General features: G+C 36.8%; 1 protein-coding gene across 21 annotated transcripts in view; it reads right to left on the bottom strand.

Annotated features, from left to right (window-relative positions):
- Positions 1-27,257, bottom strand: part of SYTL2 (synaptotagmin like 2) — a 57,521-nt gene that overhangs the window by 8,464 nt on the left and 21,800 nt on the right. For 2 of the 21 annotated variants that reach the window (XM_069469107.1, XM_069469109.1), the window contains exons 6-15: positions 25,787-26,590; positions 18,780-22,685; positions 15,849-15,950; positions 13,795-13,848; positions 12,511-12,558; positions 9,375-9,469; positions 6,119-6,238; positions 4,622-4,791; positions 3,396-3,498; positions 1,227-1,397 (exon numbers count right to left, since the gene is read on the bottom strand). In XM_069469107.1, the coding sequence (XP_069325208.1) occupies positions 1,227-1,397; positions 3,396-3,498; positions 4,622-4,791; positions 6,119-6,238; positions 9,375-9,469; positions 12,511-12,558; positions 13,795-13,848; positions 15,849-15,950; positions 18,780-22,685; positions 25,787-26,590 (5,573 nt within the window). Of the gene's footprint in view, positions 1-1,226; positions 1,398-3,395; positions 3,499-4,621; positions 4,792-6,118; positions 6,239-9,374; positions 9,470-12,510; positions 12,559-13,794; positions 13,849-13,994; positions 14,105-15,848; positions 15,951-18,779; positions 22,686-25,786; positions 26,591-27,257 lie in introns of those variants that run through there. The other 19 variants (XM_069469114.1, XM_069469116.1, XM_069469108.1 and 16 more) reach the window with 15 other exon arrangements.

Raw genomic sequence — 27,257 nt, 5'->3', positions numbered from 1 at the left:
GTGTAGTCTGTACAGTAAACAATAAGGAAAAATGAAAAGAAACCATAACTGACATATAAATAGAAGAGAAAAATGGAATGGAATAATATAACAATTAATCCTAAAGAAGGCACTTATGAAAATAATAATAGGACAAATATTAAGATATTAGATTTGGACCCAAATATGTCAATAATTAAATTAAGTGAAAACGAAGCAGATAATCCAATTAAAGGACATTTTTGGGCTGGGAAAAAAATCAAAACTATTGCTTATAAGAAACATACCTTAACTATAAACATTTAGAAATGTTATAAATCAAAAGATAGAAACAAACTTCTAACCAAAAGGAAGCTGACAGCTATACCAACAGATTATACTTATAGATTTTAAGGCAAGAAGCATTACTAGAGATAGAAAAGGAAATTTCAAAATGATAAAAATGGTCAATTCATCAGGAAAGTATAACAATTCTCAATGTGAATACATGTAATAAGACAGCCTCAAAATAAATCATAGTGAATCAAAGATAACAAAACTAAAAGGAGAAAAAGACAAATCCACAATTGTATCTCTCTTAGTAATTCATAGTATACAGACATAAAATCAGTCAGGATATAAAAGAGTCGAGCTACCATCTGTTTTACTTAATTGGTAGATATATAGAACATTATATCCTACAACCATAGAATATACGTTCTTTTCAAGTGACACACATGCCAGCCTGAGCAAGAGCAAGACCCCCGTCTCCACTAAAAAATAGAAAAAATCAACCAGGCGTGGTGGGACATGCCTGTAGTCCCAGCTACTTGGGAGACTGAGGCAGGAGGATCACTTGAGCCCAGGAGTCTGAGGTTGCCGTGAGCTAGGCTGACACCACAGAACTCTAGCCAAGGTGACAGAGCAAAACTCTGTCTCAAAAAAAAAAAAAAAAAAAAGTGACACACATGGAACACTCATCAAAATTTGGCAATATACTAAACTAAAAGTCAGTCCCAAATTTCAAAGCAGTGAATTATTTAAATGACCTTCCTGAAGTCTCTGAAACATTTGTGTTAAATGGTTTAAACAATCTCCCTATAATTTTTACCCTTTCTTCACTGAATGTACAAGTTAAATAAGTCCAACTCTAGTTTAAAATGATCCCAAACTACAGATCAGCACTCTGAATTAAATGCAATTAAGCTTTTTCCTATACACCAGGCCCCAAACCAACCAAATAAACAAACAAAAAACTCTGAATTTACCTTCTGCTTCAAAGGGTACCACTTCAATTGTTTATTCTGTTTGTTGTCCCAGTCCCATGTTTCCAAATCAAGTTCTACTTCCCCTAGGAAACTATTGCGTTTAAATGTATCCCGATGCCAAACAGACAGGTTCAGCTTCTGTGTCTTTAAGATTTGCTTTTCGATTTTATACTGAAGTTCAAAGAAGAAAATTAGAATGATAAATAACATTACTTTATGCCAAAGTTATGACATAGAGACAAAGAGAAAAGTCATTTGTGTAGATCAGATTTTCTTATCTGTTAGGTTTCAAGTCTCAAAAATATTGCAAAGTCATCTTATTCTAAGTGTCTTATTTCAAAGAGCTCAAATCCATTTTTTACAAAGCTGATTTTCTTCCCCCCTCTGGAAAAGCAAACCAAAGCTCAAATATCATAGCTGGTAATAGCTCTCTAAAAACAAAAGCCAAGTATTCAATTTTTGCTGGATATTTTTAGTCTAGATATAACATGAATCAAATTCATTCTAAAAATAAAGTTCTCTGTTTTCTACCTAAGAACAAGGTATTTTTTTAAGTAGAATTTATTTTTTTAAGCAGTTTTAGGTTCACAGCAAAATTGAACACAAAGTAGAGAGTTCCCACACATCGTCTGCCCCCCCATATGCACACCTCCCTCCCTATCTACATTCTACAAGGACAGGGTATTTTTCAAAAAAAAAAAAACAAGAAGAAAGATAAACTTCGTTTTCCCTGCTTCATATGGTCAAGTAGAAAGATTTGGCATTCTAACAGTTTTTCATCTCAAATGTAGTCAATCCTTGATTATATGTATTCGTGAAAGGGATAATAGTACTTCTAATCTAAAAATAATCTCCATTTGGCTTTATGATGTACTACTTGAATGTCCATTTTGGTCGTAGCAGACTTGCCTTTCTCTGAGTTTACCATTTAAATTAGTTGGCTCTTCCTGAGTATAGGGTTGAAGTAGCTGACACAGAAATAGCTATGGTACTAGGGTCTATCATAGTCAAACAGTAATTTAAAACTTGCTGCAGAAAATCCACAGGCAGTGAATTCACCCATGGATGACTGAGAGTTGATTTAATTGCTGCTTCTTTTTCTAGAGGATGACCAAATACTTGGGACAGAGTTCACAGAAAAAGAGGATGAACAACACTTCTTATATTTTTACTTTTAAATGATGTTAGTCATGACTAAGACAGCATGATGCAGTTTGGGGGAAGAAATGGAATATGAGCCAGGTATACGTTCCATTCATTTGTCCATACATTTATCCTTCCAATAAACATCTTTGGAGTGCCTATCCTAGACTAAGCATCAAGATTTATTAAATGTTTAATGTGTGCTAATTCTTATTGATCCATATTAACCCTTTTAATGTTCACAACTACTGAGGTAGGTACAAGTATTATTATCATCTCCCTTTTGCAGATCCAAAAACTACCACTATCCCTCTTTTGCAGATCTGACACGCAGACATGTTAAGTCATTTGCCCAAAGGTACACAGTTTAAAAACAACACAGAGTTGGTCCCTGCCCTCATGGAACTTTACAATTCAGTGACAAGGAAGACAATTAAACCACTAAAGTGCTGAGTGTTTTTTTTTTTTTTTTTTTTTCTCCCGCCCCTCAGTGCTGAGTTCTAAATATAGCCTATTATAAAGCAAGGTTATTGAGGCAGCAGACAGCAGGAACACTTAGGGGCAAAGGACAACCTTTACCCCTAAGTGCTGTGAAGGAACTAGTGTGCATGTTAAAAAAGATGGACTTGACCCCCCAAGAGTAATGGGAATTCTAAAAGATTTTAAGCAGAGAAACAACCTGATCAAAATTGTGCTTTTAGATCATTCTGGTTGCAATGCTCAACTTTATCAGCAGTGTATTCTTGAGCAAGTTATTTATTTCTCTCAGCTTCATTTGCCTCATCTGTGAGGGTGGCAGATAATGCTGGCTTGGCAGGGTATGTATGGGGAGGGAATGAGGTAATGTATATAATATTCATGGTGTATTGTCTCATACAAAATAGAGTCTCAGAACATTTTATTCCTTTCCTTCTCCAGTCTTGGTGACTGACTTTATCCCGCAGAGATATTACCCAAGATGACATGGCTATTCAAATGCATAGGTCAACCATTCCGGATTTTCCTATATAGAGAGTTCATAGGTACCCGCAGTATCTCGTTATACACAGGATTCAAGGTTTTCTTCACTATAAGTGTTTTCTTCTTGCCCATTTTGCCTTTGTCTGATAACAAATAGGTCTTCACATATCTAAAAAAGAGAATTGAACAGAAAAGAAATTCAGAAGATAAAAGTAATGTTTCCACCTCTACTTTTAAAAATTCACTGAAAACTGACAGCAGAAAATTATTTCATGATGCTGAGAAAAGCAGTAACAAATGTTCCCACCAACACCTTTATACTTAAATACTTAGAGGGATTTTTAGTAAAATTGATCATTTAATATTGTTTTGAAGATTTTTAAGGGGAATTTCCTGAATTCCTCTTTTCCTTTGGCCTTAACTAATATGTAGGGGATGGGGAGGGGCAGAAAACAGATCTCTAAGATAGAGCTAATTCTGTTGATTTGTTTCCTATCGAGAAAAGGCTTTGGTGCCTAAAGTATTTTTTAAGTATTTTTAAAAAGTTTTTGTTACTGTCTTTTGGAAAAAATTAATCTTAGTATACCCCTAATTAAGCCAGATTTAATGTTAAAAAATAAAGGATGTTGACGTCAGCTGTTTTTATAATAAGAATCAAAGAAAAAAGGATTAGGCTTGTCTCAGAAAATAATTAACAGTGAGACTTCTGCATAGGGATAAGTGGGAAATACCACTCAATTTTTGGAAATAAACTAAAATGCAATCAAACCTGTGATTTAAAAAATAAATTAGTAATTTCCCCTAAAGTTCTTCTATAAGATTTTAAAATGGAAACTGCCTCATTCTAGAATCTTAACTATTTTTATACCACTGAACATTATGATATGCCCCACATGTCCCTAATTTTAGAAAAAGTTTAAGTATGATAGAAAGATACAGGGGTTCAAGCCCTTATTCCTCATTTTGAGGCTATCTGAATTTACATATATGGGTTACTTACCTCCTCTGGCCCTTGTTTCTTTATGTATAAAATGAAGGAACTGAAACTAGATGACCCCAAATGTCCTTTCCAAGTTGAAACATTCTGTGTTTCGCTGTGATTTTTATAATTTAATGTTTTGCATATGAATTTAAGTAAATAAAATAGCGTTTTCCCCCAACTTTTCAAACATCCCTTTTAACACAGTCATACACATACCCTCCCCCTTTGTTTACTTTCTTTCCTTCCCAATTCCTACAAGATCAACAGTTTGAGAACTAAAAGAAAGTAGATGACTCCAAAATGTACTTACGGGTCTGAACGTTGTTTTTTAACATCTGCTGCTGCTAAGTCCTTACACTGGGCCACAAAAACATGCAACTCCTTCAGTGACTCCACGTATTCGATTGCAAACTGAATATTTCCTTTAACTTCCAGATTGCCAAAGTCTCCACTATAAACACTCATCACACTGCCACTCACCTGGAATCATCAGAAATACATGTTTGTCTCTATCTCATTGTTGAACCCAGCAAAAGGATCATTTATATAATCTTTGCTTGGCATTATTTCTCTAGCTTGCATATAAAAGCAGTTAATTTAATACAGCATACAGACATGTCAACACGGACAACCTGTCGTGATATACATGACTAGAGTTTTTTTGTGTTTTTTTTTAATTTCCCCCGTAAGACATAGATGAAAAGTGGAATGCAAAGTTATTTAGATGCTGGCTCATTTCAAAGCAGGGTGATTTTATGCTAGATGGCATTCAAATTTCCATTTTTAGTCATGCTTAGGATTTAGAATCCTAAAGAAAGAGGATGTGAGAACCCAGACACTCAAATCTCAGTGACACATTGCTCTATCAAATTTCCAAGGCACTAAAAAGGAATTTTACCACATTACCTATCCACTGAATCTAGGGAAATGCTCACCAAGCCGGAAGCTTTTAGAGATCAGGAAGGGTAGAAAATGGATGACTGATAAAGGGAATTTAAAGCCTCCCCAAGGGCAGACATTAGATTGTTATCAGCAGAAACTCAATTTAAATAGATTTTTTTTTTTTAAAGTTTTCAGAAATGCAAGGCTGGTAAAAATTTAAGCACAGCTTTATACTTTGTTTAGCATACCTGGTGAGATAATGTATGTGTATCAGAGAAATATTTGGATAAGTATATGTGGATATATTTACATATCTATTTCTACACACATACTATTACACATGCACACACAACTACCTCACTTTATGCAAGAAGTTCTATGTAAAGTCAAATTTGTTAAATTCTCTTAAATCAAATCTGAGTAACAGATTTGGGGAGTTTTCCTTTTGAAACCCTGTTCTGAATTCTTCTATAAGGCAAAGAATTACCTCTCATTCTTTTATGTGAATCAGTATATTTATTGATCAGGCTTACTAAAAGAGAGGTACAATTCTATGCCTGCAAGCAGTAGACAAAGCATATCTGATATAAGCAGATCTTACAATAGTTAACTCAATTTTTGCACATAAAAAGGTAGTGGTTCATCTTGTTGGCAATTTAGATTTATTTCTGAAGTACTTACATCCAAAAAACCCACAAACATTCATAATTGATATGAACCAATATATTCTTAAAAACAAAGAAAAAGAATGAAAGGAAAAAAGGAGGATTTAGCTAGCCAGAAGCTAATTGTGGATTAGAGAAAATGCTTGTGCACTTGGAATCTGAGAAATACAACAGGAGGCTGTTTTACAATGAGCATAAGCATGTCTGAGAGAGGTTCAGAGATGTGGAGAGATATTAACGAGGAGCCTTTGTTTACATACAGAAGACAGGGACGTCATGCCAGAGCAGCTGCTAAGATTGGTTAAAGAGCTCGGGCTCTTCTTGTGTCTGCTGAGCTGGTAACTGCTTTCTGATGCTGTATCTGTTTCTCTGTCATCACTCTACAAAACATCATATAATATGCATAGTATTTAAATTCAGAATGAGTTACAGTCAGAAACAATGTCTAGACAAAGATAGTATTTTGGTATCCCACTGATCTATGACATTTCCCGGGGCAAAGGACGCCAGTGCTAATTGCCAGGGAATCAGATTCCGGATGGAGTGAGAGATCTGCATTGGACCTCATCTAAGGAGGAGCGCTGGCTTAGCCACCAAAATAACAAAGTGATTTTTTTGACATACAAATTGTCCCCCACGGTGCTACAGAAAACAGCACTATTGTGAGCTTTCTGTCACTCTTTTAGTATTACATATTTTTGTCACCTGGAGAACTTTATTGATATGTATGAGAAATTACTCAGACAATAAAAGTCTAACATCTGTCAAAACATAAAATGTCATGCTTACTTCCTCTTATTAGTAACATAGCCTTTGCTTCTCTAAAAATCAAATCTTTTACTTGAGATGCTGTTAAACTAGGAAAAAGAAAAGCTAATCTGATCTGTTTCAACTAAAGGTTGTTTTTATATATACATATTTAAAATGTTAAACCACCTCTTATTTATTTCTATAGTGCTATTGTGCTTATCTTTTTGTTGCTATAAGGAATTATATTAAATTATACATTCTACTCACATTATATATATATACACATATATATATATTTTGAGACAGAGTCTCACTCTGTTGCCCAGGCTAGAAGTGCTGTGGCATCAGCCTAGCTCACAGCAACCTCAAAGGCCTGGGCTCAAGTGATCCTCCCGCCTCGGCCTCCCAGAGTGCTAGGATTACAGGCTTGAGCCAATGCACCCAGCCCTCACATTAGATTTTAATACATTTCTTAAAAAAGTAGCTATAAGATACAGATACTTATTTTAAATATGTCCCAGGAAATATTTACCTGGGACAAGAAAGAAAAATGGCAAATTTTATCATATTTAGATCTAAAGTTTATTAGATAGTAGCTTTAAAAATTCATGATTCAGAAGGAGCTCCTTTTGGGCTTAGAGAGCTTATGGAGCAGTTCCGTGGCTCCAGGGGTTAGGGAACACCTTTATGGAGAAGCAGTTAGTTCATGCCAGCATATTCCAGCACCATGCAATTATGCATCAATATAATGGATGACAATTGTAATGCAGATTAATAAAGGAGTTAAAGAAAAACAAAATAAATGACTCACATGGATGAGAAAAGGATTAAAAATCTCAAGAATTAAAAAAAATACATACCTTTTAAATATCTCTGTTGTCACACTCTTTCCCCACATACTTACAATTCATTTCCCTCTGTTATAGTACATACTACATTCTACCCAGTATATCAAATCATTAGGGAATCACTGGAAGGATGGGACCCTGTCTTGTTGATCTGGAACAGTGTTTTTCATGTAACTCTCTTTCAACAAATGTGACTGATGATCAGCCTCAAAGGGACTGTGGACAAATGAGCAAGGCCTGATTTCATTTCCACTTCCTTTAGTACCCAGTTCAACATCATGCACTCCATGAAAATGACACAACTGAATTCTGACATCTTTGGTACACAAACCCAAGTGATTTGAACTCTTCCGTGCAGAGCTATGAGACAGCAAGTTAAAACTGAAGGGAGGAGAAAGATAAAAAACTAGAAACTGACATTATTTGCTCTCAAACTATTATAAGGTTCACTCATATCATCATCCAAGACCAAAGCAGATCTACAAAGGTATAAAACCACAGGAACTCCATGGGGTACCTACCCTTGGCTTCCAGTTAATGAGTTAGTTCCAAAGAATGAGTGATTCTTACCAAAGGAAATTGTAATGTGGGTTCTTAAACATATGCAAGGGCTGAAAATTTGCAGATATGGTTCATTAAAGGGCCAAGAATAGATAGAAGGGTGCCCAGGACAGTGTGTGTGGGTGGGAGAATGTAATTTATGTTAAGGAAAGCTTTGGGCTTTTAATATTAAGCCCAAAGCTTTCCTTGACATTCCACCTGCTAAAAGAATGCTTGAGAATGAAACCTTTTATTTCACCATCAGAAATCAGACCAAAACCACAAATAGTAGCAGCTAACACTTACCAGGTACTGCTATGCACCGGTACTGTGCTGTGTGTTTTTTCTGCATTACCCCACTGATTCCTTGAAACAAAATGTGGTAGGTTCTAGGAAACCAGACTCAGGGAAGGTAAAGACTTTGTCCACGATCACAGAGAAAGTTAGCATCATAGCCAGGACTGGGAATGTCTGGCTCCAAAGCTCAGGCTCCTAAATACCTGACTGCAAGAACATGGGATCTTGATTAAGTCAAAGGACCTCAGTTAAAGTCTTAGATCTAATTTTTAGTAGCTGTTGCACTCTGGGAGAGTTACTTAACCTCTCTGAGGCTCTTTCTTATTTTATAAAATGGAGAAATAGTACCTATCATGTATAGTTAGTGAGAGTTGGATATCAGAATGATTAAGTGTCCGGCATATACTAGGTACGCAATGAATAGTACCTAGATAACAGTCATGTTCTTACTTGAGACACTATAGTATAGTAGTTAAGAGCACAGGAGTCAGATCTGGGCTTCAGTCCCGGTTCAACCCCTTTCTAGCTAAGTGAGGTTACTTTACTTCTTAGTTTCAGTTTCTTCACCTGTAATATATGACCATAGTGATGGTGCCTACCCCCCAGGGTTGTTGAAGGATTAAATGAGGTAATATATGTCAAGTGCCTGGCACCAGTAGATACTCAAAGTGTGCTGTGTCATTGTTATGTTACTATTTTAACAAATGCTTTCAAGCCAGTCATGCAACCTAGACTAAGCTTTCACAAATGGACTCTCCTCTACTGCAGAGGTGTAATTAGTTCATGCCAACATATTTCTGCCTAGATTTCTTATTTTGTACTTGCTTTGAAACAAAAATCATATTCCCAAATCTATGCTATTTCACTTCACTGATCAAAAAGAGTTACAGTTTGAGTCAAATGAGACCTGCCTTGCCTTGTTCCAGGATCAACAGTACTACTTCTATTGACTTGGAAGGCAAGGGTCAGTCCTGCTGACCTCTTTGGTCTCTGCCAGAGCAGAACACAAACATACCAAGCATGGCATAGCAAATCCACCTATCTGGCTCCATTTTTCTGAAGGTACAAAAGACAAACTTGCCTCATCTTGGAGAAATGCTGGAACAGACTTGCTCATCCTTTTGAGTTTGTCGGGGTGGGAAAACTGATTATCAGGTTGTGCAGGCACTGTGGAAACTAAACAGCAGCATTTCCATTTCAAAATAATTCTTACAATTGTCAGACAACATTAGGCACAAGTTGAAAACACTTTTCTTTCATCTATGAACAGATATATTTTGTAAAAAGGTTAAAGGTACAGTAGTTCACATGCACAGGATCAGGGGGTAAATGACATGCAGTTTTTAGAAATTATATATAAAGAGAACTAGCAAGGAGTTGAACCAAACACAAAATTTAAATGAATATTAATTTTAAAAACACTAGTTTTTATTGAACTGGAGCTGGACTTGAATTAAAGTATGCTGTCAGTGTGAATTGGTTTAACTTATTTTTTCACATCAGAGTTTCAAACCACAAGGTAATTTATTGGTTCATCTCCTTGAGATATATCACTAACATGCTGCAGGCTGAAAACTATTTCATCTGGACGGTAAAGATTTTTGCACACAACTTAGTAATAAAAGTGTCCCAGTCATTGAGTGTCTAAGAGTAGGTTTGTTTGTTTAGTGACCCTGGGGATTACTTTTCTAATAGTGTTTCTTATTCCAAATTATGAAAGAATATACTTTAAAATTTATTTTTTGAAAATAGAAATTAGATACCTGTTGACTCAGAGAATTTTTTATATACCCAGGCCAATTTAGAATGGTTTAAGTTAGGGTATTCTAAGAATTTAATATGAAAATGGAGCATATGTCTCCTTTATAATATAGAAAGTCTTCTTTCTGATATAGAAAGTATATGTGTGAAAAAAAAAAGCATGTGTGGAAGGCACAATAAGAGGATAAATTCTAATCCTAATTTGCATATCTCTAGTTAGAAAACTGTTCCTTTGTCTAAGAATTATGATGTCTAAGCTTTTCTTATGGTGAATCATAGCTCTTACAACGAATGAGTTAATGTTTCAAGGCAGTTAAAACAGTGCCTGGCACATGTAAGCTCTGCATATGTATTTTCAAATCCAATAAATATTTGAGAGAATCTTTAAATTATACCATGAATACAATATAAATACATTAACTTGCCTTTATCATTAAAAGAGGTATTAGGAAAATAGATAAAAATCAAATCATATTTCTATGTATAACTCAAAACATCCAAATTCATTCCAAAACATTAGCTAAATTATCTTTAGTCAAAAGAAATCTAATGAAACAAACACTGAAAATTCAGCTACACATATAAAATATATCCTTGTTCACACAGCCTTAGGCTCAACAAAGGTAATGTACATCAGAATATCCTTACAGTGTCTCACTAGAATCATACCCACTTTACTCACTTCCCATTAAACAATTGTGTGTGTGTGTGTATGTGTGTGTGTGTGTGAACATGTATTGGGGCAAGTTATATTGGTACCAACGTAAGATTAGGTCCCACAATATGGTCTAATAATAATACAAACATTTTTTTGTTATAACATTACTCCCTATTATTTTCAAAGTTTATTGTTAGATGATGTCATGAGGGTCAAATTCAATCATACCCTCTATTCGAATGTAGTCAATTTTAGATTTATGGGCTTTATTTATGTTTTATGATCATGTATTTGATTTTTGTGGTAAAAATATACTCTTCATTAGTGAAAAGGCACTAAGAGTTATTCTGGAAAATATCACTAAAAAGAGAGAAATTAATTACCCAGAGTTCAGCCCATTTGCCTTGACCAATAACTAAGCCAGTTAGAAGGTCATGAATGAAGATACAGATTACAGAGACATGTATGTCTATGTATGTTCTGCTTTCACTCCTCAGGCTAAATTTTGAAGAAAATATAGCAAGGTAAAATAAGATGCCCAAACTTAAGTATATACCAGTTCAAAAGCAACTGGAAAAGCCTCTAACACCCCTCAGTGGCAGAAGTCTTGTTTCCTCTGCAGCAGACAACACATATTCTCAAGGCCAGAGCCTGGACTGTCTTCTTTCCTAGGCAGTTCTTAAGAATATGTCAAGTCATGTGCCAAAGCTCAGCACCTTTCTTGCTAGCAGGAAGACCTCATGAACAAGTTTCAGATTTCATTCTACATGTCACCTACTGGTCCCATCATCAGCACATTTTTTCTCTAATGGCTCCTTCATTTAGCCACTCTCCTCACTAAGGCCTATGAGCACATCCAAAGACTAATGGGAAATTATTATTACAAATATTGTGGACCTGAGGGTAGACATATGTAACATTATCTTCATAGCTCTGGTGCCTAGGTTTATGAAACCAGGAATCTAAACCTAAGAAATCACACACATACATACACACACATACACACACACTCCTGCATGCTTTGCTAGGCCCCATAAGCACCTTTTTAATCCATTATTTGTCCTTAAGATAGTAGTCAGAGCTAAGTAGCACAATCTTAAGATTAAACAGAAAACAGTAAACATTATCTTTGCTTGGTAATGGATATTAATTAGTTGATGGTCATTAGTTACCACAAGTATACATTTTACATCTTAGATTCAGATGTTCACTTCCTTTAGACTTTAGACATGAATATTTACTATTCGAGTCCAGTTTGGAATCTCAGAGTTTAAACCCTGGACTTAATAAAATTTGCTTTTATAGAAATGTCGAGAAGCATATACAACCATATTACATACTGTCAAAGTACAGTTCTTTCTTAGCTTCAAATAAGTTATAAATTGCTTCATATCTACACTTTTGTATAGAGGCCACAAGAGATCTAATACTCAAGACCATACTGTAACATAAAAGCCAAATGAAATCAGAAGGTGCTAACTTGATTTTAAGACTTAAAAAGCAGAGAAACTGACAAAAGTACAATACTCACCAGTAATATTTATATATTAAATATATATGTTATATATATTTAACATAACTCTCCTGCAGTGAAACCATAAATTATTCTTTCAACACAGACAATAGTAAAATGTTTTTAATAAAACCCTTATATAATGAAATAGTTTTGCAGGCTGCAGGAGTTTAGTAGCAATAATAAACGCTGCATTATTAATGGGGTTAGTTATTTCAGTATATTTAACAAACACTGTGTAGAGCAGAACATTTAGTCATTTGTGAGAAAGATCCTGCTACTCACTTCCTGGTACGCATTCATTTGTATCTGGTTCCTGATCTGCTTTTTGATCTACTCAGGAGGGCAACATTGAGAATAAATACCATTTTAACAGAAGGATTAAAGAGACATGAAAGTAAAGCTCAAATGTCAGTTTCACAAACTGAAAGAGCAGAATTTATTTGTCCAGGTTTTCAGCTTGCTTTCGTCCATTCCCCCATGTGACTCTTCATTACCCTCTTTAAGGTCTCCTGTTCAACTAAAAATCTAAGATCCAACAAAGGAGGTATGTGGCATCTTTCATTTAATTCACTAAACCACAGCATGGAAAATGGGAAGGAGCACTGGACTAGGAGTAATGAAGCTGAGCTTCTATTCCCTGCCCTCCCATTAACAGAGTAGCCACAGAATCTTAGAAAAGTCGTCTAATTTCTCTGAGCTTTTATCTGCAAAATGGAGATAAAAATCCCTGCCCTATCAACTTCAATGAGGTCACTGTAAATATAAAATGAGAAAGACAAAACCATTACATAAAAGAATCACCTTTGAGGACCTCTGTTGCTGCATTTATACAGGAAAGCTCAGTGAGTACAATTTTTATAGAGAAGGTAATTCAGAAAAAAAAAGAATCTAGCATACAAATATAAACTATATATTTGCATAAATTCTGAATTATAAAAATCACACTCATTTCCATTCCTCCCCCTACCAAGGAACTATTATCCTGTTCATTTTATGACTGAACCTAGTAATAGCTGATCCACTGACAAGCTTCAAGATCTTCTGACTCCATAATATTCAGGATCAATTTTACCCTCAGTCTATACTTAGTTATTTACATAAGCAGAGGCAGGGTTCTCTGCCCTTGTTCTGGGACCCTTTCCTTTGAACTTAAGGCTTTACCAGTTGTCCCCAGAGAGATCTAAATAATGTTGAGACTTGAGAATCAAACACAGGAATAACTTAACCCAGGAACCCATTCCACTCACTCACAATGAGTTCTGCAAGTCAGAGCAGCAAAAATCAGCTCATACCCATAGAAATACAATTTCCTATTTATAGAAACCCTTGTTTCCTAAGAATCTCTGATGAGATCCTCACAACAGTATCACCAGCAGAAGCCTTAAGAATATAAACAGTATTAAATGCACCAAGTCAGAATCGTTTTATAACAACTTAGGCACTATTCAGCACATATAGTGGCAAATGACGTTCTTTTATTTATCCAACAGCTGCGTCCCGGAGACTGCCCAAATCACCCCAGAACTTAATACACAGACAGACATGCAAATACATAAAGATATTTACCATCTTCAGCACTACGTACTAATTCTTCTGGCAGATTATCTACTTTTGCTTGATCTGTTCAGGAGAAATTAACAAATGGTTAACATGGCTGACCCTTAAAGAGAAAAGAACAATGAGGTTGTCCCTGGAAGCCCCCGGAGTTGGAAGCAATTAGTCAAGATGCAGTGAGGGGTGCAACCAAGATGTCTTCCCCAAAATACTTTCTCTTTAGATTAGCTACTTGAGCCAGTGCCATAGCGAGAGCTCCCATTTCAGCCCCGATGCAGCTCACATCAGCACACTGCTGCACACTGACTCCCAAGGGTTGGAGGGTTAGCTCAGAGCAAGCAATCGGCCAGCAGCAGGAGAAAGCACGGGGCTGCAACAGCCTCTCTATTCTTCTGTAAAGGGTAAGATGCTAGCCATGACTAACACCTTCCCAAACCCATGGTCATTAACAAATATTTGTGTGTGTGCATCATCGTTTGCGTATGCCTCTGGGAGGCTTGCTTGGGAAGTCAACTGAAGAGATGTAACTGGGGACCAGCTGCTAAGTGGAATCTTGGCAGGCTAGTGTGAGAGTGGGTATCGGTATTTAGAAAGGAGCGTGCAGGAATACCGGTCAGCTGATGGTGATTTCTTTCTTTCTTTCTTTTTTTTTTTTTTTAACCCTACACATTCCTGAGTACTTTAAAGCTGCACCATGGAAATAGCCCCATGCTTCACAGGCAAGAGGTTTGCTAAATTGAACAATTGTTGCTGAGGTTTTTTTTCCCCCGTCAGGGCCCATCACCAACATAAGGAAGAATAATTGGGGCTGCTCAACAAAGGATTGGACTCGCCTTCTCTAGAAGCATTCAGGCGGCTGTGGGGGTTGGCCACCTGTTGAGGAGGCTTTAAAGGGAATTCCTGCATTGGGGGGAGGCTGAAATGGGTGACTTTCAAGGTCCCTTCCAACTCTAAGATTCCAAGATCCTCGGGAGGGTTAAGTCTGCATTCTAAATCGGGATTACTGTCTTCAGAGCCCTGGGAATCTCTGAATTTTAGAAATTGTTTGATGGAGTGGCTTTTTCTTTTCCTTCCAAAACTCTGACTTCTTAGTCTCAATTACAGATGCATAAAATATATTCTAAACACAACAACAGTCGATTATGATCAATCATATGAGTTTGGCAGTGGTTAACTTTCACTTGATAATTTTTCTCATAACCAGCTGCAAGCCCAGGGATGTATCTTAGCTTAAAAACAGTAAGAACAAAACCCCTAGAAGTTATAGTTTCTAAGTCCATTTGTCTGGCACACAAGTCCCTTTATACATTATGCTTTCTGTTGGTGCTCAAGAAGTCCTTCATCAATTAAAGCAGCAGCCAGTGCCTAAAGTCTTGCATGTTAGGTTGTCTTTGGGCTTGCAGTTCCAGTATTCAAAAGAAATGTGTGAATAGAAAACAAGGGCTAAAAGAAAAAGGAAAGTCCTAATTCAACTCCATTATCAAGTGAAATTCATCAGACACCCAACACTGTCATATATAACATGGTCCCTTCGTAAATGCTCTGGATAGTAGTCTGTTAATTTTGACTCTTGGGTCTGCTGTGTGATGCTAAACAAGTTATTTCACCACTGTGAGCCACATTGTCCTCATCTATAAAACAGGGATAAAAATAATTCATCTTTCACAGGATTGCTTATGCTGGTTAAATGAGATAATACATGTCAAAGTCTTAGCCACATTTTGGCAAGTAATACTCAATAAATGTTAGCTATTACTACTGTGTTCACTAGTATTACAAGTTACCACAATCCTTTAAAACTCACTGAACTTGAGTAAACACTCAAAGTGGGATTTGTCAATTCAAGGAAACCTAGCGTTTTAGTAACCAAACTTCACGAATTATTTTAAAAGTTTCAGCCACTTTATGTTGAGCCTCTTCAGCACACTTCAGAAAGGTTATTCTCATCTATTAATCCCCCATTAGGGGTTTCAATGCGCAATAGCATGCAGCGAGGCCACGGGCGAGCACATACGCATTTTTAGACTTAGACGGGGCATGAACAGTGGAGCAAACTTTATTCTCACTTGATGAATCTGATGAAATGTCTTCTAGACTTTTGGAAGGCATTTTCCTAGCAGCACTCCTTTCCAGAGTTTTCAAAACAGGACTGGGTTCTTCTTCTGAACCTGTTATAAGACAAAACCGATGAACGCTGCACTATACAAAAACAAAAAAACCCTCTAACAAATGGACATTGAAATGGTGGGTTGAAAGGAGACTATACCATAAGCCTTCCTATTTTTATTTACTCTAAGAAGCACTTACTTCACAGAAAAATATTGCACCACTATTAATATGCCCTTTTAAAACTAATATTTGTAAACATAAACAATATAGAAATAAGATTACCACATTAATAGAAATACGATCTCTTAGTTGTCTACAGCTCTATTTTAGGCACATTTGTATTGTACCAGACTCTGAATCTTCCCATTTAACATTCTAGCTTTTGAAGACAGCCATGAAATGATTTTAGAAGCATTAAAAACAAAAAACAAAAAACAAAAAAAACCTCATTGAAAACCATGGAAGACAGGATTCAGATGTTTAACATATGTGTATAATTGAGTACACAGATGAGTAGGTTCTCCAGATCAGTGGCATAACTGGGCTTTCTGAGTTTCATGATCTAGTAAAATTTCCAAGGAAATGTTGGGAAATAACATGAGATAGTCAACTTTTTATTTTAGTAAGACATATTAAAGAGTGTGTGTTTGGTGCTGGGTGAGGGGGTGTCATTTACTAATGCCTTTATTTTATAAAAGGAAAGGCATTTTAGAGCCAAAAGAAAAAAAGAAAGAAAAAGGACATAACCTCAGAATAGGAACAATTCTTAAACACATCTAACTTTATATAAAAAAAAAAACAACTCTAGACAGTTCTTAATTTTTCCATTTTGACAACCCCTTCGTGGATAAACTCAGGCCTGAGTACTGACATTTATCACTGTTGTGTTCTCAGTGCTTACAACAGGGGCTGGCAAGGAGCAATTCAAAAATATTTGCTGAATCAATGAATGATTCAATTAATGAATCAATAAATGTATTAACAAGAAACACTTCTCTAGACAATAATTTTCTGAAATGCATACCAGTTCTGCCCAATGTTAATATGCATTCCACAGCAAATGGATTCTAAAATGAATTAGATTTGGGGTGTTCTTTGTTCAAATTTAAAAGGTTTCTTACTGCAGATCTTCTCAAAGACTTTAATATGCTAATAATGAGCATAGTCTCCCAGCATCTCCAAAAGTATTTGACCATGGAACCTCTTTTTGTTTTCTCCTAAAGGAGTAAATTGAGGTATTGGTTGGTTAAAATATCAGCCACAAGTCAAATGTGTTAGGTTGCTCCCCAAGATTATGGTACCCTTGTAGTTAGGTTCTTTTCCAACTCTACCCTATCCTCACTACAGTTTGTTGTAAAATAATAATTTAGATTAAAGTATATAAAACCACAAGGGGACCATTTTATACCTCTCCATAGTCTTGTAATTTTAAAATATCTTCTTTGGGCTCTGTCTAGGTGATTATTTTTTATTTTAATTTTTTTTTCTTTACAGAGGTAATAAAGTTAAATCTACATGATTATTTAACATTATTCTTTTTTTAGATAGGCTTTTTTATGTTCAGTCAGTTATGCTGGTATACTATCAGCATGGCTATTCACATTAGGTGATAGTCCCTAAAGTAAGTGTAAATTTGCAAGCCCTCCTCCTCCTGTGGGTTGGTTTACCCTAGTAACTCATGGGCAGTTTGGTAAGAGTCTACCACAGCAAGTTTTACATGCTGGCTTTATTTTTGTATATGTCTGGTTTCAGAGACTAGTATTTCAATTTCCAATTTTTATCAGCAACATTTGTTAAAGAGTCTTCAAGTTGAGTATACAGGATTAAAGGTGGATTCTTTGGTCAGTGTTCAAGAAGAGACCCTACAGCTACTTACAGAGGAACCCAAACCTCTCAAGTAAGCCACTCAGAAAAGCTTATCTATTTTCATTGAGACTGAAGGGAGCTAGAAAATGACAAATTCTATTAAACTATCAGAAAGGTCATCAACACCAGTTGTGCAACTTTGGTTAAAATGTCCCAGCCAGAAAGCATCCTCTACCATTTCACCATCCTAACCAGGTGACTTCTCATTCCTATCTGCTCTGAGGTTTCTCTGCTAAAATGCCCATGTGTTGATTGAATAGCAAACTGAAACAAGTCCTGTGTTTTACAGCCTGGCTGAAACCAGTACCCCAAGTCCACTTAGATGAATGTGGAGATCAATTAAGATCTTCATCGACTTAGCCAAGGCTGAAACCAAAGAAATGCAGCAGGCCAGGCAATGTCCTTATGTGGAATCAGGTGAAGTCATCTGACCAAAGTCATACTCTAAAACAGGAAGATGCTGCAGATAATTGAAAATGAGAGGGAGAGAGTGGTAACAAAAACATCATAGCACAAGAATCTGAGAGAAGGACATTTCCAGCCTCGTACTTTGTCCCCGGTATTTAGCTACTACTCTAGTACAATATTGCTCCTAAATGGGAAATTTGTGCCCATTTGTGGCAATTGCTTGTCACAAATCTTACTAGAGACTTCTGTGAGGACTGCCAATTAACAAAGAAACTCAAATTACTTCCAGGAGAAAAACTGGCTTAAATGTTTTAAAGGTGGTTCCTAAACTCAAAAAGTTAATTTAAAAATATTTCTGAAACCTAAAAATTCTACAGGTAGATTAATGAGAAGTCAGACTATGAAACAGCTTTGCAGTAAAGCTGTTTCTATGTAACTCATTTGATTCAAGAATAGAAATGTTTTTTATGAAGAAAGGTCCAAGAGAACTGAAGGGAGAAGAATTTAGCACCATTTGGGAATATTAAATTTATCTCAATTAAAATAATATCATCCTTTACATCAGCATTCCATAAAGCACACTCTTTATGAGTTAAAAATTTTAAAATGCTCACTGGAAGTGTTTCTCCAGCTTTCCATGTTAGAACTGGTGTTTTCATCTGAAAAATCAGAGTTAGAGAAACCTTTTTCTTCCTCTTTCACTTGTCTCTTATATGGTGATGCCAGAATCAATTCAATTTTACTTGTTTTTGTAGGATTTTCTTTGTTCGTCAGGAGAGGAATGGGTTGCCTATTTCTGGACAGACTAATTGCTTCAGGAGCCTCATCAAAGCCAGGTTCCTGCAAAGCCCCTTGTCTCCCTGCAACCTCACTTTTACTATCCCTGTCCTCTGGGGGTTTTATAGTTTTAATGGTCTCTATGTCATGATCCACATAAAGTTGTGGACTTCCAGAGATCTCAACCCTACTTTGAGAACCACAAATATCTACTGATAAATCAGTCACAGCTTCATCTCCTCTCAATACTTTATCACATTGGTTGACTTGAGATTCCAAACCATTACTTTTAACTTTCATTTCAGAAGCCACTGACTCTGCCCAGTAAAAATGGGGCACTGCCCCCAAGAACCTGGCCTGCTCTGACTGTGAGGGTTCTTTCTCAGGAGTTTCCTCCTTCACTGACACCTGGAACCGATAAGGAGGAGCTTCAGATATTTCTTTAAGAAGTTTCTCAAAACCAATATCAAAAGCACTCTCAGTTATTGATGGAGCCTCAGACTTTTCTACTGTTTCTTTTATTTCCTCAGGATGGAATTCATAAGCAGCTTTCCTGGGCTCCTCTGTACCACCTATTAACTTTGATGGAGAAAGAGTCCCTGTATCGCTTTCATATTTTGAGGGGGAGGTTTCAATTGTTTCCTTCAGCAGTTTTTCTAAGCCAGCACTGAATTCGAGGAATTCCGATTTGGGTTGAAGAACTGTTGCCCTCACAATTTCTGCCACTTCCTGAGGTAGCTCTTTGCCATACTGCACAACAGTGAAACCAGACGAGCTAAGGGTCTGTTCTGATGGAGACATTTGGGCACCTGAATAAGATCCAACTTCATGAGTTTTATCAGGAACTACATTGAAGGAATAAAAATCCTTCCTGTGTGGAACTATGGTGTCCATTGTAACCCATGGTGGGATCACTCCCAGAGGATTTGTGGGGCTACCTGTTGCCTGTACTCCTTCAGAAAATTCTGGTTTTCCTTCTCCAGGACCGACTTCCCTCCCAGCTGGGTAACTCAACCAAGCTTCTCTATGCAGCTTCTGTAATGCAGCATTTATATCATTCAATGTAGGTTTGGGTGGAAGAATAACTTTCTCTATAGTCTCTGAAATTTCCCTTTGAGAAGGCAGTGCCCTATCCTGGGGAACAAGATGAGCATCCTGGGACAAAAACATATCTTGGGGAGAGTTGGCCGCATCCCCAAAAGAACCCTTTCTGTAAAGATGAGAAGGCTGATCCAATGGGTGAGAATCTTCTGCAGCCATCTGAAGCAAGTTCTCCGTGTTTAGCTGGCACTCACCTCTTTCAGCTTTCTGAGGGAGAGCTATATTTCCCAAAGTTGTATCTCCCTCTGGAGAAGTAGCTACGATCTCTCCCTGATCTGCTGAAGTGTTGTGACTCTGTTCTACCCCTTTTTCAAAAAATCTACCCTCTTCAGACTCAGAGTTTGTTCTAGTGGTAATGGGTTCCAAATCAGTTTGCAAGGGAGAGGGTGAAGTTCCAGTTGCTTCCTTCAGACTAGCACTCAAAGTGTTCTGTTTGACCTTTGGAGGAGCTACTGCTTTGTCTACTTGCTCATCGGTGACCTTCTTGGGTCCTTTGGCTTCTTGCTGAGTATCAGCAAAATCTGTCTTTTGAGGCCATGTCCTATTTTCAGAAACACTTGGTGTGAGCACGAGTTTTCCATGAACTTTTCCACCAGAAGGTTGAATTACTGGTGATGAAGCTTCTGAAAGTAACTTCTGTAAGCTGGCATTAAAAGTGTCTTTGTAGTTTGTAGACAAAACGCTTGTTTTCACTATGGATTCTTGAATCTCTGGGTCTGAGTAATGCTTTTCTTCCTCGAACACTGGAGTAACAAGCCATTCCGTATTCTTTTCCACATTTTCCATTGGAGACTCATTGCCTGGAAACTGATGAGTGGACTCTCTAGGTGGTCTCAAAGGAAATGTGGTTTCATCTGGTAGCACCTGGAGCATGCATTTTGAGTTTAATTTCTCCATTTCCTCTCTTGCTGTAACTTTTTGTTGGCTTATAAGTGTCTCTACCTCATGGGTATTTTTTCCTGATAATTTAATGTCACTGAATTCTTTGTGTTTCTGGCTATTAACAGGCATGGGATTTTTTTGATGACTTGTGGTAGTATTCTTCGCACCACTATTCTTACTGTTTGGATTAGCTTCTAAGTCCCAAAACTTTCTCAAATTCTCAAACTGAGAGTGATTATAGACCTGTTCTGCATTAGATCCATCCATTCTTTCTTTTAGAGACATAACTTTAAAGTTGGTATTTGATTCACCAACTAAAGGTCTGTCTTTCTCCAAAGGATTGTGTATTTCATTTCCAACATTTGAGGGATGTTGCAATGCTGGTAAAGTAATGTCTCTTCTAGAATGCAAACTGTCTGCCACTGGCATTCTTTTTATAGGCTCATTTGTCTTATTCTGAAACAGAGACACTTTACTTGATTGGTCAGCTGAAGGAGGGTTTTTGGATGGACCTGATATTTGGGGCCTGGTGTCTTTAGGTTTATTTGAGGAATCAAAACTGGAGCGTGGGGGTGCTTGATCATCCTCATCTAGGACCACTCGTTTGGCAGTGACCCAGTTATATTCACTCTGGCCTGTAGATAAGCTATCTGTGGCCATACTTTGTGACTTCACAGGCTGACATGCTTTAGCAGAAGGTTGTTCCTGGATGCCTGAAGATATGGGTTCTTTATGAGTTAACTTAGTAGTTTTCTCTCCTTCCCAAAAGGATATTCTCTCACTCACTCTTTTGTATTTCTCTCTTTGCCCTTGGTTCTTGGGAACCTCACCAGCTTCTTGTTGCAGTTGGACCTCAGGCTTCTTCCAAGGAGATCCATTGTTGGCAACCCCAGGTGGTAACTCAATATTCTCTGGCTCTAAGGAAGCCATCAGGATGTGAGCATTTCCTCCTTTGCTCTTTCTCTCTGCTTTTATGTTGTCTTTCAAATTTGGTTCTTTGAAAATTGTTGAAGAGTCAAAATTCACTTCTGAGTCTCCTCTATTTTTTTCATGAACATGAAGCTTGGGTTCTTCACCAGAACTGCCAATATTCTTAGTGTTGCATGGAACTTGGTCTTCTGCATTAGATCCCTTGAGAACACTGAAGGAATGGTTATTGGCTGCAGGAGGTACCCCATTTCCTAAGCTTTTTGAGTCTTGGCTATAGTCCGTATTTTCACTCCTTTGACTTGGAGTACCATAGCTTTCACCTGGTTGCAGTATACCCAGGCCTTCTTTTGGGGTGCTTTGTGGGTACAAATTCATAGGTTTGGATGTGATATCCACATCATTATCTTGGCCATTTCCAGAAAGCAGCATATCTCCTTCTACCTGAGATGTTGAGTCAGATCTCACTGGCTTCAATTCAACTTTGGTAGATGGTAGGGCCTTTGGGCCATTTTCTTTTAGACTGTTGTCATCTGTCACCAAGGCAATAGCAACCTGTGATTTTGAGCCCATTTTTTCTTCAGGCTCTATTTCTTGGGGAAGTTGGAGGGATGGCTCATTGTCATCTGAATGAGAACTTCGGTTAAACCAGTCTAGGACTTTAGATATGGAATCATCAGTTGTCTTCCTTATCTCAGTGGCATGTGGACCAGAGCGTGAGAATGTCTTAGCTTTTAGAGCTGGGAGAGGAGGGGGCTTACCTTGCTGATGGTCTCTAGAACTGCGACCTGGCACCTGAGATGGCTCAGGCTCAACACAATGAGACAGTTCACCTGCAATATAGAAATGCTTTGCTAAATAAGAAAAAAGCATGCATAAGGAACTATTATTCAATCATTCACATCATCTTTTTAAAAACGCACTTTTTATACCACTAATTGTACCAGCATTTTTCAGGGGTTATAGTTGTCTCAATTAAGATGTCCTACCAAAGCTGCCCTATGACAGTAATGGAAGGTAAATGTAGTATGGGGTATAGACCTAATTGGGAAATTTCCTCAAAGTCCCTTGTTTATTTTAAAAATTCATGTGAATTTTGCATTCTGTTCCATGTTACATTTTAAATATTAATTTTCTCCTACTCTCAAATCTTTGCACAAAACTGACACTCCAGGAAGGTACACCATGCTGATTTTATGACTTAATCCATCCCTGGCATAATATCGTGAACCCTCGATGGGGTTTATACCCAAGTTTGAGGAGCACAGACTTAAGTGATTTCAGGATTTAGAAGAACAACTTTCAAGTAAGACGAAACAGGGAATTCCTTCCACAACATTTGAATGGGACAATGAGGATATTTGCATTCCTGGGCCTTACTCCCAACATACTAAGCCAGAATCTCTGAAGATGGGGCCTAGGAATCTTTACTAACAGCTATCTTAGTAATCATTTTGCACACTGAAGTTTTAAGAACCATGATCTCAACAGACCCTTCCACTATGCCCCATTTCCTTTCTGCCATTTGTAAGTTAGAAATTATTTCTATAAGCTAAATAAACTAAGATGAAGATTGATGGAGAATGTGATCTCTACCTCACTGATTTGGACTTAACCAATGGCTAGGAAGCTACAGAAGGATATTTAAGTTTTTTCTAAGCTATCAAGAAAGCAGAGTCTTTTCCGAGCCTTAATCACAGTGCACACAGTACATTTGGATCAGGGAACTCGGGCATTTCCTTACGACTCATAGGGCATTTAGTTAAGACCCTTTAGTTAAGGCTTAGATGTTTTAGTACTTCTCCTTTTCCTAAAATGCTATACACATAAAGGGATGGTCCTAAAAATTGTGTGAGCTGAATTTTTAGGAAGTTAGCTGCATTTCAAATGCACTAGAGAACATGCCAGTTAATAAATCTCTATCTTTGATTTTAATCATCAACTCTGGCTAAGTGTGAAAACAAAGAGTTTGTACAATAATTGGCACATAGTGGATATTGGTTTCCTTTCTTAAGTACATATTGTATTACTAAATATATGTCAATAAGTATGACTTTCCTCTGAGAGACCTTTAAGAATTCTTAGTCTATTTACAGACTATTTAATGGTGATGAAAAAAATGTTTGTGATACACTGTTAGTGAAAAAAGAAGTCAGGGCAGTACAAACACAATTTACAAATTACACTCATGCCTAAAAATTGGAATTCCAACTAAATGTTAGCTATAGTTAGTGCTGGGTGATGACATCACAGACAAGATTTTTAAAAATTCTGTGTGCATTTCTTCTTGAATATTTTGCAGTTAAAGTTACTGGCTTAAAAATAAGAACAGTTGTTTTAAAAATTCAGTGCCAGGAATGGTTTGTTTCCTCTGAGGATTTTTTTTTCTGGTATGATAATGAGACATTGACTGTCCTCAAGTTCAGAGCTAAAGTCAAACCCTTATGATTCACACACTTACTATTTTTTGGTCCTGGTTTTCTTTTTATGCTCCAGTATTACTTGTATATATTTTTGTGATGAGCAAAAAGGGGAAAAAGCATGGCATTACCAAGTAAGCAATGTTTTATTTATAAGCACTCTGTGAGACTAGACAGGCTACCAGTCAATCAAAATGGGTTTAGCTGATGTTTTGCTCCCAAATTTAATGGTTGTTGGGATTTAAAAATCAGAAAGCACAAATAAATAAATCCAAAATTACAAAGGCAATCTGTGAGAAAACAGGTACAGTTTCCAAAACAAGAAAGGCTTACCAAATTTTTCTATCTGTTATAATAAAGGTAAATATTATTAAGGAAATTTTTGGTGTCTTTTGAATAAACATCTAGGTAAACATCATGCAATTATTTGTTAACATTTGGTCAAACAATAATTTCCTTTAATATGAGTTCTATTATTTTTTAGGAAAACATTCGCCAATTTTTAATTTTTTTTAAAAAAAGGTTGTCATGTTCAAATGATTTTAAGTGTCTTTTAAGAAATGGATTGACTGTAAAATGGAAAAAGCTTCAGGACTGAGCAAAAGTGACTCAGAGTTAACCTAGTACTGACTAATAAGGGAGAAGGAGAGCAGGAGAGTTAGAAGCTTGACTGTTGCTGTTGTAAATTTTCTTAACTGTAAAGAAATCATCATAGAGTTGGATGCAGGTTTACTGAAGATGAGAGAGAGTATACAGCATAATTTTTCCCATTGCTTCTGTTTTTTTAAATCTAAGAAATTATGATTATGGGGCATTCTGATTACTTCCTAATCCTAAAGGTATCAGAAAGTAGTTTGAGGCATTCCCTGAGAGTGGTGAGGCCTTCAAGACAAGGCTAGTTAGCAGGAAAAAGCAGTCATTCATTGCCTCTCAATTCACACCACTTAAAAGAAAAAGTTCCTTTGGAGCTTTGAAAATCTAAAAACAAATGTCTGGAGGCTCTAGGCAGGCCAAAGTCTGAGGCTTTTTCATAATAAGTACTAAAGTGTAGTTCCCACCCTTTGAGGCTAAGAAAGTGAACGTTCTCTTGAGATTACAAGAGAAATCAAAGTTTGGTAAAATGGTAATTAATAAATTTGCATTAGATGAGTAATATATTTACTCTGTACAAAGATATTAGCATTTCTTTAATTCTTACTCTCTCTGTATTTACCTGAATTTAACTAAAAACAATACCATTTGTTTAAATAATTGATATGGGTTTTTTGTTTGTTTGTTTTTTAGGGTAAAGCATAATGGGCCAGAAACTGTGCTATCCTGTTTCTTTTCCTTATTGATGATTGAGGAAAACCTCCAAACCTATTAAGAGGTTTAAGCATTTACCAGGGGCATCTGTCCGAATTCTAGCTGGAATGCCTAAACGGCAAAAAACAGGCTTCTACAGGGCTGGCTGACCTGGTCATTTCAAGAACACTTGGTCAGTTTTCATAACCTAGTGATAACAACTTTCTTACCAGCAGGGCTTTTGGGCAATTCTGATTCAAGCCTTGTTAATCCTGATTTATCTTTGTGTTCACTGATGGTGGATGAACTCTCAATGGACTGTGGTCTTGCAGTTGCAATTTCTGAATGAGAATGGAGCCCATTAATTGGAAAAGAACCTGAAGTCATTGGCTGATGTGTTTCATTTTTTGATACATTTGGGCTTGAGGCTGACTGATGAAAAGGCAAAGGTTTTCTGTACTGGGAAGACTTAGGATCATTCTGAAACTCATCTATGTCCCCTGCATCTTCTAATCCATTCTTCATCCTATCAGATTCTAAAACACTAAATTCTCCTACTTCCCGGCCATGGACTAGCCCAGGACTCTGTGGAAGTTCATCCCTCACTGCAGAGAATCTCACATGCTTTAATTGCTCCAGTGAGTTTGAGGAAGAGTCATCTTCTAAAGAATGCTCCTTTTCAGAAATTCTCTCATGGATGGTTAGGCTGGGTGACATAATTTTGCTTTTGGGTTCCAAGTTGTGATTAAAACGAAGAATAGTTTCTGAGTCTGTGCTACTGGAACTGGAGTTGCGCTTGAGAATCCCTTTAGGAGCCCCTCTTGTGCTCAGGGAGTCTGTCCTTTGTCTAGGAAAAGACTGGCTATCCTCTTGGTTTAAATCATTTGATTTGTAGATCATTTTCCTGGCTTTGGGGATTGGAGCCTTGATTTCAGATCCATTTGAAGGGCCTGGGAAAGTCTGCTTTGACTTCTCTAATGTTTGGCTTGAAATATCTAGCATAGGTGACTTTCCTTTTGACTCTGACAATTCACCTGAAAATTAAAACACATTAGGTGATATATACATATATCAGATGGAGAATAATGCTGCAACTTAAAATACCTATCATAAACTTAACCTATAGTTAGTAAAAGTATTGACATACTAAGGACAGTAAAGTAGGTCGCATAAGTGCAGACCTAATGTGCAAAGCCTTTAAAAATTCATGCATTGTGTTCTCACCCATATGTGAGGGCTAAATATTAAAACAATTGATCTCATGTAGACAGAGAGTAGAATGATGGTTACCCAAGGCTGGGAAGGGTAGCAGGGAACAGGGGATAAACTGGGGATGGTTAGTGAGTACAAAAATATAGTTAGATAGGTAGATAGAATGAACAATATTTGATAGCACAACAAAGTGCCTATAGTCAACAATAAGTTATAGTATACTTTAAAATAACCAGAAGGGTGGAATTGGAATGTTCTCAATACAAAGAAACGATAAATGATTGAACTTCAATTGCCCTGATTTGATTAATACACATTGTATGCCTGTATCAAAACATCACATGTACCCTATAAATATATACAACTATTACGTATCCATAAGAATTAAAAATAAAAAATATTAAAAAATAAATCAAGGGCCAGGAAAAATAAAAAAAAATCATGTATTGGGGCACAGAAGATTTTTAGGGCAGTGAAACTACTCCGTAC

This window comes from Eulemur rufifrons, chromosome 6 (assembly GCF_041146395.1).
Source record: "Eulemur rufifrons isolate Redbay chromosome 6, OSU_ERuf_1, whole genome shotgun sequence".
In the NCBI taxonomy this organism is placed as follows: Eukaryota; Metazoa; Chordata; class Mammalia; order Primates; family Lemuridae; genus Eulemur; species Eulemur rufifrons.
This window is presented reverse-complemented; position numbering and strand designations above follow the sequence as displayed.